At 39.9% G+C, this 17,884-nt stretch overlaps 1 protein-coding gene across 2 annotated transcripts in view; it reads left to right on the top strand.

Annotated features, from left to right (window-relative positions):
* Ankrd30a (ankyrin repeat domain 30A) overlaps nt 1-17,884 on the top strand; it is a 66,295-nt gene that overhangs the window by 20,322 nt on the left and 28,089 nt on the right. Inside the window, exons 12-21 of one of the 2 annotated variants that reach the window (XM_050148482.1) lie at nt 946-1,039; nt 5,529-5,627; nt 6,197-6,225; nt 6,347-6,419; nt 7,739-7,794; nt 9,573-9,727; nt 11,597-11,764; nt 13,996-14,029; nt 14,304-14,445; nt 16,318-16,531. In XM_050148482.1, the coding sequence (XP_050004439.1) occupies nt 946-1,039; nt 5,529-5,627; nt 6,197-6,225; nt 6,347-6,419; nt 7,739-7,794; nt 9,573-9,727; nt 11,597-11,764; nt 13,996-14,029; nt 14,304-14,445; nt 16,318-16,531 (1,064 nt within the window). The remainder of the gene's footprint in view (nt 1-945; nt 1,040-5,528; nt 5,628-6,196; nt 6,226-6,346; nt 6,420-7,738; nt 7,795-9,572; nt 9,728-11,596; nt 11,765-13,995; nt 14,030-14,303; nt 14,446-16,317; nt 16,532-17,884) is intronic. The other variant, XM_050148483.1, reaches the window with a different exon arrangement.

Below are 17,884 nucleotides of genomic sequence, written 5' to 3'. Positions count from 1 at the left end.
AAGAAAGTAGGAGGGAGGAGTGGAGGTGGCCTTACTAGGGTGCTTTCTGAGAATGGCATTTAGACTCCCACCTAGGGGATGGAAGCAGCAGCCAGCCCATGAGAGTCCAGAACGTTCCAAAGAACAGTGAATCACATTTGTTCATCATTTGCTCTAAATGTCCTGAGATGATTCAGAAGCATGAAGTCTGATATTCACACACACACGCACACACACACACACACACACACTATATATATATATATATATATATACAAAACAATTCCCTAGCACATTTTAAACACTTAAGTATTTTATATCCTTTCTTATCAAAGTTTACTGCATATTTTAGAAGTTCCTTTTTGATTGAGAAGGGGTCATATTCTACATCTGATCTTTTTTGGTTTTTATTTATACAAACAAAAGGTTTTTATTGTTTTTATTCAGTCATTTTTGCTGGCAGTAAAAATTTTACACAAAAATTCTTAGATTTTTCTAAGCTTTCATTTACCTAAATATAGGAGCTTCTACCATGCTCTGTGTGTAACCAGCGTGGCACACTCTGAAGTCTCTTACTATGTGTGTCAGGTTTCTTATTTTAACTTTAAACTTCTACCATTAGGTACATTTTAAGTGTTTCATGCTGTCTTAAAATGTCTGTTTTCTTAAATCATCCCCTTATATTACATGGAGAATAAGAAGTAATGTTAAGTATTCTGAGCTTAGTTGCTCATTGAAACATGAAAATAAATTAATATTTTTATGAATATGTTCTTCTGATCTTTCATGCTTTCCTTCATAGATGCAGAGCAAAGTTAGGTTTGATCTAGAGAGCAAATTTAGAGAGTTTCTTTTACTGGCATGTTTCTTAGCATGTCTTATTTTTCTGTTTAAACAGGAAATTGAACTATTTTAGAAAACGATTAAGAAACTCGTATGTAACTCATTTTGATGTCTGACCCACAGAGTATCTCCGACAGTGTTTCACTGAGAGGTGTAGATCGTTTCTATGGTGCTGCAGATCCGACAGGAGAGGCAAGAGTACACGAACAGGTAGAAGGTAAGAACTGCTTTATTTAGAGCCATTTGACAGGTCTCTATTTAGAGTATCGTGTGTTGTCAGCTGAGTCCGTAGGAGGAAGCAGTGGTAAGTTGTGTATGAATTCCCAAGGTCCAGCAGCAGAGTTCTGGGAGTGTAGCTAAGAGCAGCCCCACACTGCATGTTTAGTTCACTGGAAACTGTGCCCAAGCTTGAGGGGAAGGGCACTGAAGACAAGGACAGCAGCTAGTGTGAGGACAGATGATGCAAGAAGGGTGTGCTTCATGGTGGGTGGGGGAAGTTCAGTGAGCCTGTGGGTGAAAATGGCATTTGCAGGTGGTGGCACACGCCTTTAATCCCGGCAGAGGCAGGCAGATCTCTGTGAGTTCAAGGCCTGCCTGGTCTACAAGAACTAGCTCCAGGACAGCCAGGGCTGTCCTGACAGAGAAACCCTGTCTCAAAACAAACAAACAAAACTACTTGATGGAAGCTGCCTCTGCTTCTGTGTTTGCTGTGCAAGCTTGAGGACCTGCATTTAAACCTCACAACACATTAATAAAATAATCCCCCCCCCAAAAAAAAAAGGTGGCATTTGCTTGTAATTCAGGACTGGGAAGGCAAAGACAGGCAGATCTGTAGGGTTCGCTGACTAGCCAGCCTCACCTGCTCAGAAAGTACCAAGTCAATTCTTGAGACCAAGAGATTCTGTCTCAAAAACACCAAGAACCACTTCCACCAAAAAAAAAAAAAAAAAAAAAAAAAAAAAAAAAACAAACAAACAAAAAAAAAAAGCCCACAGTGGACAGCATCTGAACAGCCATGGCCTCTATGGGTTCCTGCAGACACATGCACTCAGTCCTTTCTTCCCTCCCTCTCCACCACCCACCCACCCACCATACACACATACACACACACACACATCCACCCACCATAGTACATGGGTAGAGATATGTAAGACTTTCTTTAAGTAATTTAGTATGTCTGAGTAAGTAGACAGACACTGCAAAATCTTGATTAAAGGAAGGATATCATGTCTTCAGTGTGACCTTACTAAAGCCAAAACTAACATTTTTGCCATTTATGAATATATCAATAAAATTAATACCTAAATGGCACAAGTTGGAGGGGAGATAAGAGTTTGTCTCATGGTTTGAGTGCAGGAGGTAGGTCCCAGTACCTTGTGGAGTTCTCCCTTTCTAGACTGGATGACGTCTTTCCCTATTGATGGAGCTGCCTTTTTTAGCTCTCGTTCTACAAATTTCTTCTCCCCTGGAAGCTCACTTTGGAAAGATGATAAACAATTCTGAGTTTTAAATTACCACGTTTAAAAGTCTCTTAATAATTGTGTCTATTTCTTTTATTTTTATTTTTAAATACTTTTTAATTCTTTGAGAGTTTCTTTTTATGCATATGATATCTCCTAGTGTAATTTAAGAATATTCGTCTTATTTAGTGGCTGAAATTTTTTTCATATGCTATATTTTTTGGTCATATCCTTTCCTACCCTTTTTACCCACTCAACTTCATGTTCTTCAAAAATAAAACAAAACAAAAACCAGCCAACGAACAAAAGTACAAAAACCATGGAATCTGTTTTGTGTTGGCCGACTATTCCTGAGCATGGAGCCTGCCCTGGAGTGTGGTTAATGTACCGGTGACACTCCATTGAAGAAAACTGATTTCTCTCTCCCAGTAGGCATCGATTGCAAACAGCTTCTTGGTTAGGGGTGGGACTTTGTGTCCCCTTCCCCTTCTTCTTTGTTCTGGGATCTTGTCTTACTTGAACATTGCGTGTCTTGTGCATGTTCTCAAAGTTCTGTGGGTTCATATGTCTGCCAGCCCTATTGTGTCTGGAAGGCTTTGTTTCCCTTGGAGTCATCCACCACCTCTGGCTTTTAGAATCTTTCCAGCTCCTCTTCTGCACAGGTCTCTGAGCCTTGAGAGTAAGGACTTGATAAAGACAAGATCTCTCACTCTGCACATCATTCAATTCTATGTCTCTGTGCTAATTCCCGTCTTCTGCACAAAGAAGCTTCTTGCTGAGGGTTCAGCGGTGCACTCATCCTCTCTGATTCCCCTCCCTCCCTCCCTCCCTCCCTCCCTCCTTTCTTTCTTTCTTTCTTTCTTTCTTTCTTTCTTTCTTTCTATCTTTCCTGTCCTGGAACTAGCTCTTGTAGACCAGGCTGGTCTCAAACTCACAGAGATCCGCCTGCCTCTGCCTCCCAAGTGCTGGGATTAAAGGTGTGCACCATCACTGCCCGGCTTCTCCCAATTTCTTGATGGCAGTCATGCTGATTGGGATGAAGTGGAATCTCAGAGTAGCTTAATTTGTATTTCCCTGAAGACTAGGGATATTCAAATCTTTTAACGGGTTATTAGCTGTTTGTATTTCTTTTGAAAGCTATCCATTTTATTAGCCCATTTGTTGGTTGGCAGTTTTGTTTCTTTGGTATTTAACTTCTGCAGTTCTTTGTAAATTCTATATATTGGCCCTTTTTTTGAAGTGGTTGGTAAAGTAACCTTCATATACACCAGCAGTATACTCTCAGAAAAAGAAATTAAGAAAAATATCCCATTTATAATAGCTTAGAAGAATTAAGTATACATCAGATAAACCTAACCGAAGATGTGAAAGGTCTTTCCAATGAGAATGTCAAGACTTTGACAAACGAAACCCAAGGAGATGCCAGATGATGGAAAGAACGTCCATGCTCCTGGACTGGCAGTATTAACATCGTGAAAATGACAGCATTACCAAAATTAACCTACAGATTTAGTGCAGTAACCATCAAAACCCCATGTCATATTTCACTAACATAGAAAAAAAATCTAAGAACTTATAAAGAACCATAAAATGCCACAAATAACCAAAACAGCCCTAAGGAATTGTAATGCAGCTGAGGTATCACAATACCTGATCTCAACTATACTATAGAGCTAGGATGCTCAAGGCAGACTGGCATAAAAACGTACATGTGAGCAGTTGAGCAGACTAGAAGACCCAGGTAGACCAGCAGACTACGGCCACCTAATCTTGAACAAAGTCTAAAACATGCCGTGGGAAAAGAGGCCTTTTAACAAACACTGTTGACAGAACTGGATGTCTGCCTGCAGAAGAGTGAGATAAGATTCGTGCCTCTCCCTGTACAGAGTCGGTTTGAGATGAGCATCAAAGGCCTTAAAACAAACCCTGAAATTCTAAGGTTTTTAGAAGGAAACACAAGGGAAACCAGGTATGGCGGCCAATGCCTTTAGCCCCAGTACTCAGAGGCAGAGGCAGACAGATCTCTTGAGAGTTCAAGGCCAGCCTGATGTACGTGGTGAGTTCCAGGACAGGACTACTCAGTGAGGCCCTCTTTTGAAAAAGCAAAAACAAAAGCTGTCCAAGCAAAGACAGAAAACCTTTGAATACTTTTGAATTGAGTAAGAAGTTTGAATAGGACGTCAGCAGCACAAGGGAAGCCCCAGATACCACTAGAGGGGCTACATGGAGTCAAGTTTCTGCATAGCAAAAGAACCTATTAACAGAGCAAGCAGATAGCCCACAGAATGAGGGAATCATTCTTAATGGGAATTTTCCTGCTTTTATGTTTGTCACCTTATCCAGTGAGAAAGCAGCCAGATTTAACATTGGGATCAAATTGAGTCACCGAGTCCCAAATGACTCATTCAGTAAAAGTAGGCCAGTTTTCTGTGAATGTTACGAAGAGTAGATTAGTGTTTTTAGAATGCCATATTGTTAATGCCAGAGAGCCAGGTTCCATGTTTTATCAACGTACTGAATTTTGACCTTAGGAATTTTTATTTTATGGTCACTGGTGTTTTGCCTGCATGTGTGTCTCTGTGAGGGTGTGGGATCCCCTGGAGGTGGAGGAAGGAGCACATCTATGTTGGAGCTGATGAAGAGGGAATACTAGGGAACTCGTGGTGGCGTCAGTACGTTGGCAGTCACCTTAGGTTATTGTGCTTCGGATGTTGCTGGAGTTAGAAAATGTTAGCATTTGATTTACCGCAGCCACCCAGCTGTCCTCTGAATACCTAGCAAGCATCGGGCCTCACTAATACATTGGTTAGATTAGAGTAATTAATTATGGAAGCCTTTGCTGTCTTTCCAAATAGCTAATTTCTGATGAAGTAGATGTTTCATGAAAATCTGTTAAAGACTAATATAGTTAACAGCCAAAGCAAATGGGTTTTAAAGCACAGAATTATGGTTCAATTCTTTTTTTTTTATTTTTTGAGACAGGGTTTCTCTGTGTAGCCTATACTGGAACTCGCTCTGTCAACCAGGCTGGCCTTGAACTTACAGAGCTCTGCTTGTTTCTGCCTCCTGAGTGCTGGGATTAAAGGTGTGCGCCAATATGGTTCATCTCTTAATTGCTAATTCAAATATTAAACCAATTTTGAAGTAAAAGTTTATTAATATCTATGATGCTAATATCTGACAACTCAGTTTACTTTTTCCTTTTGATAATCATTTAATATTAAAAACACGTACATTATTTCTTAGATGTGACTTATATACCTTCTTGCATGACTGGATCAAGAAACTTTAAGATGGCTAAACTAGAGGAATCAAGAAATGTAGGCATTCCAGTAGCCCACAAGGGTATGGAAAAAAACTGGTATTTTTATTAACTATTATTCTACAAGTATATATCCTACCTAGTCAATTTAGAAAATTTTCCCTGTTGAGAAGTGAATTGTACTTTCAACTGAACTATTATCCCATCTTTGTACTTTCTAAATTACAGGGTGAGTTGAAGCACGTGATAAATGCTTGTAGAATAATCTCACGAGCCATCCTGGTGTGCTGCATTAAGACACGCTTTTGCCATCGTCTCTAAAATAATCGTCACAGTTGTAACTTGATCCTCTAACTAACGGTCACATTTCTGTCTGCTCATCAGCATGCTGACATTGGCAAATACCCGGTTCTGTTTTACTTACAGTCGTTGGAAACTCCTCACTTTGAGTCCTTCCTGCATGTTTTGTCAAACTTACCCTCTTGTTCCTTATTGAATATATTTCTGACATGTTGCTGGTCTAAGCAGAGGAGGGTGGCAGGGTTGATCATTTTCAAATGTAGCATGAGGGTTCGGCTCCATAGTAACTGCATAAATAGACGGTTGCTGTACCAGATTTTTAATTACATATAATTTCCCTTTTGCTTTTTAGAGACCCTCAGGAAGTATCCAGTCATGGAGGTATAATAATATTTTCATCATAAATTTTAACTACATGTTATGGAATATATATTTCTTAAATGTGTATTTAACAATCTAACAAATTACTTTTAACAAGTTAACTGTTTCCAAACCCATCCAGCCTAGCATCAAAAAGCCGGATCCTGTTCTGAACAAAACATCAGGAATGAAGGATGTACAGACGTTCAAATCAGGTAAGTTGTGTGATACTCTAGGGGAAGGTACACTCCATATTGGAAATGTTCAGTCTTCTGATTCCTAAACATTTTTTACTCCCAGTTTTGCTCAAGGATTTGAAATAAATAATGGAACATTATTATTATTGGTATTCGTCAGTAGTAAGGAGATAGGAACACAGTTCCTCACTCTCACCCTTGAGGTCGGAGGAGTTCCCAGAATCGCTTAGGGACTTCAACTCAGTCAAACCCTGAGTTTGTGGCTTTGACACACACATACAAACAAAGTTTTAGGGCTAGCCAGGATGAAGCAGAATTGAGGTTTTTACTAAACGTAGAAGACATTCAGATGTCCTGTAATATTTCAGAAACTTGTTTACGGTTCGGAATCCTGACACTTTCTAGGGATTCATAAAGGTTAATTATGAGATTGTAAGGTTTTTTTTAGCCTCCCAAACTTTGAAAATGCTTGCTGGAGAGTTGGACACAGTGCTGCATTCCTGTGGACCTGACATCTCAGGAAGCTGTAGTGAGGATCACTTGAACCCTGGAGGTTGGGACTGACCTCGGCAGCCTCGCGAGTTGCTGTCTTCTGAAAAATATGCTTATGAGGATGCTGATGCTTGCTGAGAATCAAGCTTTGTTTCTTAACGTCAGCAGTGTTTGTACTTTAAATCATTTTACCTTGGCGCTATTATATTGATGATCTTAAATCAGTCAGATTGTAGACGGGCACATTGTGCCTCTTATGTATGTATGTGTGTGTGTGTATGTATGTATGTGTGTGTATGTATGTATGTATGTATGTGTGTGTGCATGTATGTATGTATGTGTGTATGTATGTATGTGTGTGCGTGCGTGCGTGCGTGTGTGCGTGCAGACACTCGGAGCTTCACAGAGTGGACTCGAGTCCTGGAATAACAGCACTCCATCAGCACAGTGCTGGAAACGTTTCATTTGTAGCAGTGTTCAGCGGTAGAGGTGTGAGAAGTGGCAGTGATTGCAGAAGGCAGAGATGGGATGGTGTGCACTGTGAGGTTATGGTTCTCTGGTATTTTTAGCGCCTCTCCCCAGGATGTATTTATGTTGAGGGAGTTTGTGCATGAGTCCTTGAGATTTTTATATGCAGTGAACTTGGTTCCAGGTGGTGTCTCTGAATGGTTTGTTGAAGTTTTGAGTAACTGAAAGTATTTCCTAAGGTAGTAAATATTTAGCTTTGTAGCTAATGATTAAACTTAAATTCCTAGATGAAAAAACAAATTTTTATTTATTTTCCTATGTATATAAAGACTTTATCTAGCTAAGTTTATTTTATCCGAATATGCATTTGCTTGCAGAACCAGACTTAGAAGAGCAGAAAGGTCTCAGTGGCAGTGAAGACAGCCAGAGAAAGGTAAGTGAAAGTTAGTCCTGGATTTCAGTGCTCATGACTCTGTGGTACAGCATGTTAGATGAGTATCATTCACACTAGCCTTTTAGGATCAGCATATCATAATTTAATATTTAATTTTAAAAAATTTATTATGTGGCGCGTAGGGGCAAGTGTATATGTGTGCAGGTGCCTGCAGAGGGCAGAAGAGGGTATAGGATCCCTTGGAGCTGGAATTATGCGCAGATATTAGCTTAACAGTGTTCTGAGACCCAAACTCAGCCTTCTGCAAGAGTATGTGCTATTAACCACTGAGCCATTTCTCTAGTCCCTAATACTTCATTTTAAAAACATTATAACTAGCTATCAAATTTAAATTAAGGGCTAGGGAGATTCTTCTTGGATAGGAGTGCTCACTGTATAAGAATCTGTAGACATGAGTTCAAATCCCCAGCACTCATGTACAAAAAACCTAACGTGGACATGTGTGTTGGTAACCCCAGCACTGGGGTCAGTGAGAGCTGATTCTGGGAGCTCAGTAGCCAGCACCAAAATGAAAAGCTCCCGCCTAAGTAAAAGGCTGTGTGTCAGTAGACTAAGGCAGAGTGTTAGAGCAGACACCAACATTTCCGTCTGGCCTCAGGACCCATACATATGTCCACACTCATGCACACACAGATGTGTTCACATGCATGCATCCTTCACTCCGCCCTCAGTGCCCTCAAAATAGCCAAACTATTCTCCAGCCAGCACATAAAGCAACCTCAGTCACCTGTTAAGAGAGTTCATACTCGAGTGAGGCCTGCGGTATTGGGGTAAATGCATTAACTTTCAAACTTTATTTCATTGTTAGAAAGGGGTAGATATTCTAAATGGTTTTGTCCACCATGTTTGTTGAACAGAGACTATTAGAACTGGACTTAATAACAATGAATACACCATCGTAGTTTATAGTGGAAATTGGTGTGGCTCTTCTGTCTCATTGCTATTTATTGACTTTGGCACTTAGTAGTGTGCCTCCTCCCCACTTAGTGGTATTCAGAAAAAGGGCCAACATACTCTTTAATGGATGATGAGGTAAGCCTTGGGACACTGAAACAAAACCCCTCTAACTTGTTTCTCGTAAGGGTAGCACGTAAGTATTGTGCAGACAAACAAAGACACGTTCAGTCTGTTGCTACAGAGCATCCTGCTTTAGAGTGAGGTAAGTCGGCTTGTTCTTCCTAGTTACAACCTAGTGATTTAGAGATAGCTAAAAACATTTTTACCAGTGAAAGTCTCAATTGTTTTCTAGTTTTTCTTTGTACATACTCAGTATTTAAAAATAAGGTTCTTTTTTTTAAAAAATCTACATCCTTAAAGAAGAACTCCTGAGAATTAAATTTTGCATATCATCCCTCTTTCTCAATATACAAAACACAGGTCTCCAGTGTCAAATCTAAGTCATGTCTAAACTGTCAAGTGGTAAAAATCAGTGAAAACTAGGGGCTTTTAAAAAGAATAATTCCTCTTCCATTGAATAATGGCTTTTATTTTATTTTGCATGTGGGTGTGTCTGACCATATGTGTGTGTGTGTGTGTGTGTGTGTGTGTGTGTACATGCGCCCACTAGCTGTGGGTATGCTCGGTGCCTGTAGAGGGCAGAAGAGGACACTGGATCCCTGGGGATAGTTGTCAGCTGCCATGTGAGTGCTGGGAACAAATCAGCACTCTTAACCATGGAGCTATTTCTTCAGTGCCCTCACAAAAAAAAAAAGTCTTTTGAAAAGTAAGTTATGCTTCCTGTCAACTTTTCTTTAAAGGTTGAAGAAAGAAGAAAATACAAAAATAACGAAGCCAAATTATCAGGAAGTCTGTACAATGGTGCTGCTGACAGTGTTGAGAATGGAGTAGATCAGCAGAGTGGAAAAACTGATGACCAGCAGTTTGCTACGAAGGGAAGTAAAGAACACGATAGGTAAGATTGTGCAGCATTTAGTGGTGGATGCGTAGTTGTTACTGTTCTACAAAACCAGTTCTGATTTGGACTACTGTTCACTATTAAATAATGTTATGGATATATTATACATAGTCACTCTTACATGATTATCAAGAAAACATAAAATGTTTTTTCTACTTACATTAATTAATATTATATTAAAAAATAGCTAGAATTGGCAAAAGTGGAGGCATTCTCGTGACTGCTAACAAGTGGAATGATAAGTTCTTTGCAGTTGGTTCAACAGTGTGTATCATAGTTTGACATGACCCTTCTAGTGCCTGAAGCTTCATTCTGGGGTGAAATCCTCTGAAATAGGAGAATATGACTTATAAACCCACATGCATTCATATACAATATTCATATATTGTGTTACACATGATAGGTAACTAACATAATGTACATTAAGGCTATGTTATATATGTTTTGCATATTTACCTAAATATATTACATGTATATATATTCTAAGAACATGTATTTTAATATCTCTTAAAGTTGGAGATAATCTAAATGCTTCTCAAAAAGAAAAGTATTAAGTGTTCTGTCAATCATCAGGTTATTCTGATTGACCAGCCTTTATATGTGACTTGACCTTTTTTCTCAGATTTCTTTATTGTGTTTTTAATGTTTTAACTATAGTGTGTTTTAGAGAGTTTCTTTTCTAATCCTGTCTGTTTCAAGTTCTGTAGGCTTCTTGTATTTGGATGGACATCTCTTTCTCTAGATTTGGGGAGTTTTCTTTTACACCTTCACTGTAGTATTATTCTCCTTCTTCTGTAGATGCCAATAATTTGAAGACTAGTTCTTTTCATGGTGTCCCAAAGTGTACACATGCTCTATTCCTTTTTTTAAAAAAAATTTCTGATTGACCTTTTCTGAGTGATCTGCTCTCCTCTTTGTGACCCAGTCTTGACTCCTCCACTGAGCCTTTCCGCTGAGGAGTGTGCTTGATTTACTGAGTGTTTTGTTTCCAGCACCACCTCAGTCTGGCTTTTCTCTAGCAATTCTGCCTCTATACTTAATTCCATTTTCATATCTTTGGTTAGCATCTGTATTTCCTCCAGGTCTTTGCTTTTGTTTTCTTGGGGTATATTCAGATCCTTGGAGTTGTTTCAGCACAGTTATAATCTTTTTTTTTTTTTTTTGTCTCTATGATCTGGGTCGCTCTCATTGGTATTTGTTGCTGTGGAACTAGTAGATTGGGGGGCACATATCTGCGTTTTTTATGTTTATTTCTGTATTGGAACTTTTGTTCAACTCCTCTTCTTTCAGTGTAAGCATGTACAATGTTCAGGAGAGGATTAAGTTGTAAGAGAGTTGAGACTTGGTTTGTTTTGTAGAACTTTTATTGATGGTTTGCAGGTTTGAAAACAGCTTACTATTTTCATGAACAGACTTTATCCAACATCACCCCCTTGCTGGTTTTCTTCTTTTTCCTTCTAGTGTGGCTCACCAAGTGTGGTTGCTCTGCCTTGAGTAAACTTTGGGCGGTGAGCATTGTGGGAGGAGATCTTGGGAAGCTGGCTGTGTAGTCAGGTGGCCTGTGGAGTTGGGAGGGGCAAGGCCCTATCAGGAAACACTTCCAGGGTGGGAACAGGCTCCCTTTGACCTCTTCAGAAAAGCTTTTCTTATCCTCAGATAAAACTTCTCATATAGCAACTCGATACATCACATGCACCATTATTGTATATTTATACATTTGCTGTTAGCTAGTGTTTAATTGCCTATTTTTGCTTTTTTAGTAAATTGAGGTGGAAAAGAATCAGAGTTTCCCCAAAATTACTTTTCTTGAATCTTTGTCAGTAGAATTATTTGTAAGACACCAGCTTTTTTAATGGATTGTTTTAGAGGTCCTCCCTTGCTTATGAAGGAAATGAAGAAACAGGAAAATGAAAAGTGGGTATCCAGAGAATCCGTCACGATGCCAGTGACTGAGAAGCCTGGCTCACCACCCGGTGGTTCGCTACACCTGCAGGATGGCTCCAGTCTAAGTGACACAGACCAAAGTGAAACGAGGTAAGGTCTGAGCTCTTTATTCCCTGTGAAAGAACATTAGCTGTGATTAGTCAGTTGTGGAAATAAAACATAACGCGGAAGTCTCCAGACAAACAGCTAACCTGTATCAGTGTCGCTGTAAGGGAAGGCAGGGCAAGTGCGGTTTCAGTAAAGGGTCACCACGGCCGTCTGACTGCGGTAGGGAAGTGTAGACAACGCCTCAGGTCTTTATGCTGGGAATGATAATAGGAAAGCAGGCAATAGCTGGAGGAAGATGTGGTTTACGAATCATCTTTAAAGGAGGCGTTTGGAATATATTTGCATGATGTCGGGACCAGCAGAGAAGTGTATGCCTACTCAGTGCGATTCGGGTGTTTGTCTAAGGTATTAAACGACATTTTCCCTGAAGAGTTATTATTAATTGTCCTCAGAATTTCTAGTCAATTTTTTTTAAAGATTCATTCTGGTGTTAAGATTTCTCTAAATAAGTTGGGAAATGGAATATACTGATATGGATTAAACATGAAAATGATGTCCTGAAAGTTAAACTAGCGTAGAAATTCAGTAAAATAAAAAAGCAAATGTCTTTATGTATCGTGTGCTGAGTATTTCCTGAATGTAAAGCAAATTACATTTTCATACAAGGCAATTTCCTAAAATTATTGAGGTTTAAGTCTTTTTATTTAGAAAATACTGGATTCAGAAATAGGATTCAGAAATTATTAATAATTACAACTAAAAGTAGAATGATAATATGGATTCATTTACTACTGTATTACTGAAAAACACTTGAAGATAGGCAGGATTCTTCTTCACACTGTATAGCTTGCTCCTGGGTTATGCTGGTAATTCAACACTAGGAAGACTGAGGCAATTAGCTCATCATGAGTTCAAGGCCAGCCTGGACCACTCACTGAATGCCAGACTTGCCTAGGCTACAGAGTTAGACCTTATCTTTGGAACAAAACGAAACCAAAGAAGGTTTCCTAATGTGAGGACTGGAGAAGCACTCCCACATAGGCGGTAAACACAGAGCTATTTTCCTGCAGGTACAGGAACAGCAGACAGGAGCATCAGTGTAGCTTAGATGAGAGTGTTTGCCACCAAGCCCGACGACCTGAATTGATGGAGAGAGCCAACTCATACATGTTGTTCTCTGACCTATAACACATATGTGTACACACACACATATGCATACATGTACACTAAAAAGCTTTTCTCCCCCTTATTCTAACTGTAAAAACAATCATCATATAATTAATTTATATATAAGCAAAGAAATTTGTATGTATTAATGACTCAGTAACCCCTAACAAGCTTTTCTAGTTTCTTCTTTTTTCTCCTCTAAGGGTTTCTTTCTTTTGTTTGTTTATTTATATTTTATTTATCTTACATTCCAACCAGAGTTCTCCCTCCCATTCTTCCTCCCACCTCCTCTTCCCCCCAGCCCATGTCCCATCTACTCCTCCCATCCACTCATGAGGAGTAAGGCCTCCCATGGGGAGTCAACAAAGCCTGGCACATTAACTTGTATGAACCAACCCCTCCCCCCTGCATCAAGGCTGAACAGGGCATCCTACCAGAGGGAATGGGCTCCCAAAAGCCAGTTCACGCTCTATAGATCCTGGCCCCGCTACTATGGACCCCTCAGGTAGACCAAGCTGCACAACTGTCTCCCACATGCAGAGGACCCAGTTCCGTCCCATGCAGACTCCACAGCTGTCAGTCTCCATTTTGTGAGTTCCCACAAGCTTGGTTCAGCTGTCTCTATATTTCTATCAAAAAAGTAAATAGTATTTTTTTCCTTTACTTTTAGAACCAGAACTTTGTTCTAAGCTTAATTCTTGCTGCCCTGAGTATATGGCTCAGTTGGTAGATTGCTTGCCTAGATATACAAACCCTTATTTGATTGCCAGCAGCCCACTCTGGGCATTGGTGGCACACACTTGAATCCCCAGCACTGATGGTCAGGGGAGGAGGCTCAAGGTCATCTCAGCTAAATAAAAAATATGTGTGTATTTGTTTTAATTTCTTCTTACGATATTAATAATTATTTTATTTTTACTCTCCGTTTGTAATCAAATTCCCTTTTGGAAAAATATTTTATTTTAAATAGCCTATAAATGTTATTAGTGGGAGAAATAAATTTCAAATGTAGAGGCTTTGTATAAAAGTCGGTAATCTTAGATATTCTTTGTATTTCACATACTATTAGTCTTAAAGGATTTTTATGGGTTTGTTTTTTATTTTAGGCCCACAAAGAAAACATCTAATAAAAATAACAAGGTAACGTAAAAATAATAAAATCTGGTATTTTGTTTTAAAATAAATTATGAAAGATAGTGATATATAAGTTAAAAGATAAGAAGATAAAGTGGAAAAAATCAAGGATCTTGTTATGGAAAGACGTTGGCTTTCAAAAGGAAGAAATAGTGGCCATAAATGCATCCTTCTGCCAACTGTCAGCTCTTTTAAGAAGTGTCTGTTTCTTGTATAAAGCATTATTTCATATATAATGTAAATATTAGGGAAACAGTTTAAAATAGTGTTTATTTTGTAGGTCAGAAACCAAGTCGCCTCTGTGGACGACCTCGATGACTTGAATGAGTCGTCTGAAACAGCCTCCGAGGACTGTGAGCTCCAGTGCCCCGATTACGAGAGCGTTTTGTGTGAGATCGAGCATCTTAGGATGGAGTGTAGAGGTATGACGCTTGTGTGAATGAATGGGCAGCCTTCCTGCACATGGTAATACATGCACTTTGCTTCGCATTAACCTTGAGCACCTATGCGCGTGTAGAAATAGACTTCATGTTACAGTAGTATGTGAGCTGTTCATTTATACCATCAGCCAAAGCACTGTGGTCATGCTCACTGGGCTTTCCTCCGTAGGACTGACACATCCAGTCTTTCCGTTGATCTTGCTCTTCTGTGCCGTACTGTCACTGGGTGAGGTTACCTGGTGTGCTGGCTAGATATATGTCAGCTTGACACAAGCTGGAGTCATGGGAGAGGAGAGAGCCTCAATTGAGAAGTTACCGCTATAAGATTCGGCCATAGGCAAACCTATAGGACATTTTTCTTAATTAGTGATTGATGCAGGAGGGTCCAAATTACTATGGGTAGTTCCACCCTGGGCCCGTATTCTGTGCTGAGCAAGTCATGAGGAGCAAGCCATTAAGCAGCACCCCTCCATGGACTCTGTATCAGTTCTTCCCTCAAGGATTCTACCCTGCTTGTGTTCCTGTCCTGACTCCTTTGATGATGAACGGTGATGTGGAAGCATAGACCAAATAAACCTTTTCCCTCCCCCGCTCTCTCTGTCTGTCTCTAACTGTGATTGCGTAGTTGTAAAGATTCTGACCTGATCGCATCAACCCTTTGCTACAAGGTTAGGTTTCTCAATCCTTTAGTTTTCTCCTGCCTTTTCTGTGTCCTAGTTGCTGTCTTAGAAGTTTGCTCTTGCAGCAGACTATTTTGTTTTACACAGCGTCAGCAAGGCATATTGATACATAAAGGGCTATTTGGTTAGTGTCAACATGTGTATTAAACACATAGTTAATAAACACCATAATCAAGATAGCCAATCTGTCACAAAAGTCTCTGCTCTTCTCCCATGCTCCTGTTTTCCAGTCCACAGGATAGGAGGGATCCAGGGCTCTGTCTTCACACACACTGCTTGTCCGTATTTTAAGTCTTAGTTATTCTTATAGGTGTATGATATGTATATCCTCATGGTCTTAAAGTGCCTTACACTGCTGATAAATATTGAACATTTTCTATGTGCTTATTTTCCTTTGCTATGATGAACTCCTTTCTGATCTGTATCCATCGTCTTGTGTTTGTCCAGTCTGACTAAGCAGAGTAGATATTCTTCTTGGTCCTGTGGGAGCAACAGTGAGAGTTCATGAACCTTTTCAGGTGCTTTATCCTTGGTTCATTAGTTTCTTCCTATACGCCCCTTGTTCAGTGCTTGGCGAAGTATTCCAGGGCCCTCCACAGACCTGCAGGGTGGTCCTCTGGGTTGCTCTCTCCTCTCTGTTCTGTCCTGTGCTCTTATCAGACTCTGACGTCTAGGGAGCTCTGCCTCAGTTCTTTCTCCTAGTGCGATGAGAGCCAGACACCTGGGACATTCGTAGTGTCCATTTACTCCCTGTCTGCTAAGGACCATTGTCCTGAGAATTATTATCTGAGATACTTTAACTGTGTTCATCTGGGTTGTTTCAAGTGGAAACATGGCTCCATAGCTGTTACCTCAACTTGGCTAAAAGTAGACTGAATAAGAGGCTCATTAAATGCTTTGTGCTTTCTGTTTTAAATCTAATATGGAACATTTGACTGAGTTTAGCTTAATTTGCTTAACATGAAGATCTCCAGTTTTATCCAGTTTCATATAAAAAAAACACTAGATGTATAATTCCATATTTTCTCTGTGTTATCTGCAGAGCTTATGTAATGTGTTTCGCACTCTCGGCACCTACTGCATATTCCATCGGTGTATAAGCGAAGGAAGATAGAAATGCAGTCTTTTAATATGCTCACTCATTTTATTTGTCTCTTCTTTTCCCCCGCTTCAGATATTGTTAGTCTCCTGAAAATCCGGGATGCAGTTTATTCCTATAAAAGATTAATAGAATTTAAAAGAAGCCATTGTGAACTACTTACAGGAAAACTTAAAAGAATGGAAAATAAATTTAAGGAACTGCAGAAGGAAGTATCAGAAACAAAAGAAGTCAGATCCCTGCTAGAGCATGAGAAGGCGGAATGGGAGCAGGAGCTCTCCAGTCTGAGGTGTGCCGTCCTGGTTTATTTCATTCATCAGTGTTTAATGTCCTGTGACGTTCACTCTATGCGAGTGTGCTCATATTGAGCACATGCCTTGGCATGTGTGTTGAAGTTGGGTGCTGACTGGGGAAAGTCAGTCTCCTTCTGCCATGTGGGTCCCCAAGATCCAGCTCAAGTAGTTGGACTTAGAGCAGGCTCCGTTACCCACTGAGCCATTGAGCCATTTACCCAGCCATGATAGCCTAGCTTTAAATAAATGTTTTCACTGTTTATGATACAGAGAAATACTTGAATTTTGGCCTTTGTTGCATGTCATGGAGTTTACAAGAGAGAAATTTTCTTAGTCTTCTGAAATGTGAAATTCTTGCAAATTATAATATAGTGAACATAACTATGAATTATTCTAAGAATTAAACAGATACCATAGAGTCCACTAAAATTATATTTTAGTGGCTACATAAAAACAGCCATAAATAAAATCTTTATTTATTGATCAGATAAACTTTTTTTTTTTTTTTTTCAAAAACAGGGTTTCTCTGTATTGCCCTGTCTGTCCTGGAACTCACTGTGTAGACCAGGCTGATCTCAAACTCTCAGAGATCCGCCCGTCTCTGCCTCCCAGCTGCTGGTGTGCACCACCACCGCCCAGCTGATAAAATAAGTTTTAAAATCTGTTTTATATTAGAATACTGATGTTAGTTTTTTCTGTGTAATTGTCTACTTTAAAGACTCTTCAGTATCTAATGTGAACTCACGTGCTCATCACACAAGCACGTGATTTCTGTGTAATACTTCACAGAAAGTACAGGGAGAGGGAGGGAAGGAGGACGAATGTGTTGTTAGATGTCATGAAGATTGTGTTTGATCTGTAGATAGCTCTTGATAGTTTTTGCTGGATTAATTCTGTCAGTCCCTGAGCATGAGGTGTGTGCCTTCTAGTACCTCCCTCTGGCACCATGTTTGCTAGAGATGCCTTTCATCTGTTGACGACTTTTGTTCTAAGTTTTATCTGCTTTTAAGCTATTGTGAATGGCATTTTCCCCAAATTTCTTTCTCAAGAAGTCCTTTCTGGTTTTTATATGTTGCTTGTTATATATAGCTACTTTGTTGCAATGTGTATCAGGAATATAGGGTTGTCCCATACATCACTATTGATGGTTCTCCTTTTACCATCCCTTGGTCACCTCAGACTCCTCCCCCTTCCAGGACTTCCTCCATACATGCTGCTAATAAAGGCCACCTTCCTTCCTCCCTCCCTCCCCGAGGCCCCCAGACTGGACCTGTGCCTGAATCACTACCAGTAGGCCTGTTCTGCTCTTTGGGACATCACAGCCCCACCTCCCAGGACTCCGCTCACCC

This window comes from Alexandromys fortis, unplaced genomic scaffold, assembly GCF_014885135.2.
Source record: "Alexandromys fortis isolate MF-2015 unplaced genomic scaffold, M_Fortis_MF-2015_v1.1 scaffold_59, whole genome shotgun sequence".
Lineage (NCBI taxonomy): Eukaryota > Metazoa > Chordata > Mammalia > Rodentia > Cricetidae > Alexandromys > Alexandromys fortis.
This window is presented reverse-complemented; position numbering and strand designations above follow the sequence as displayed.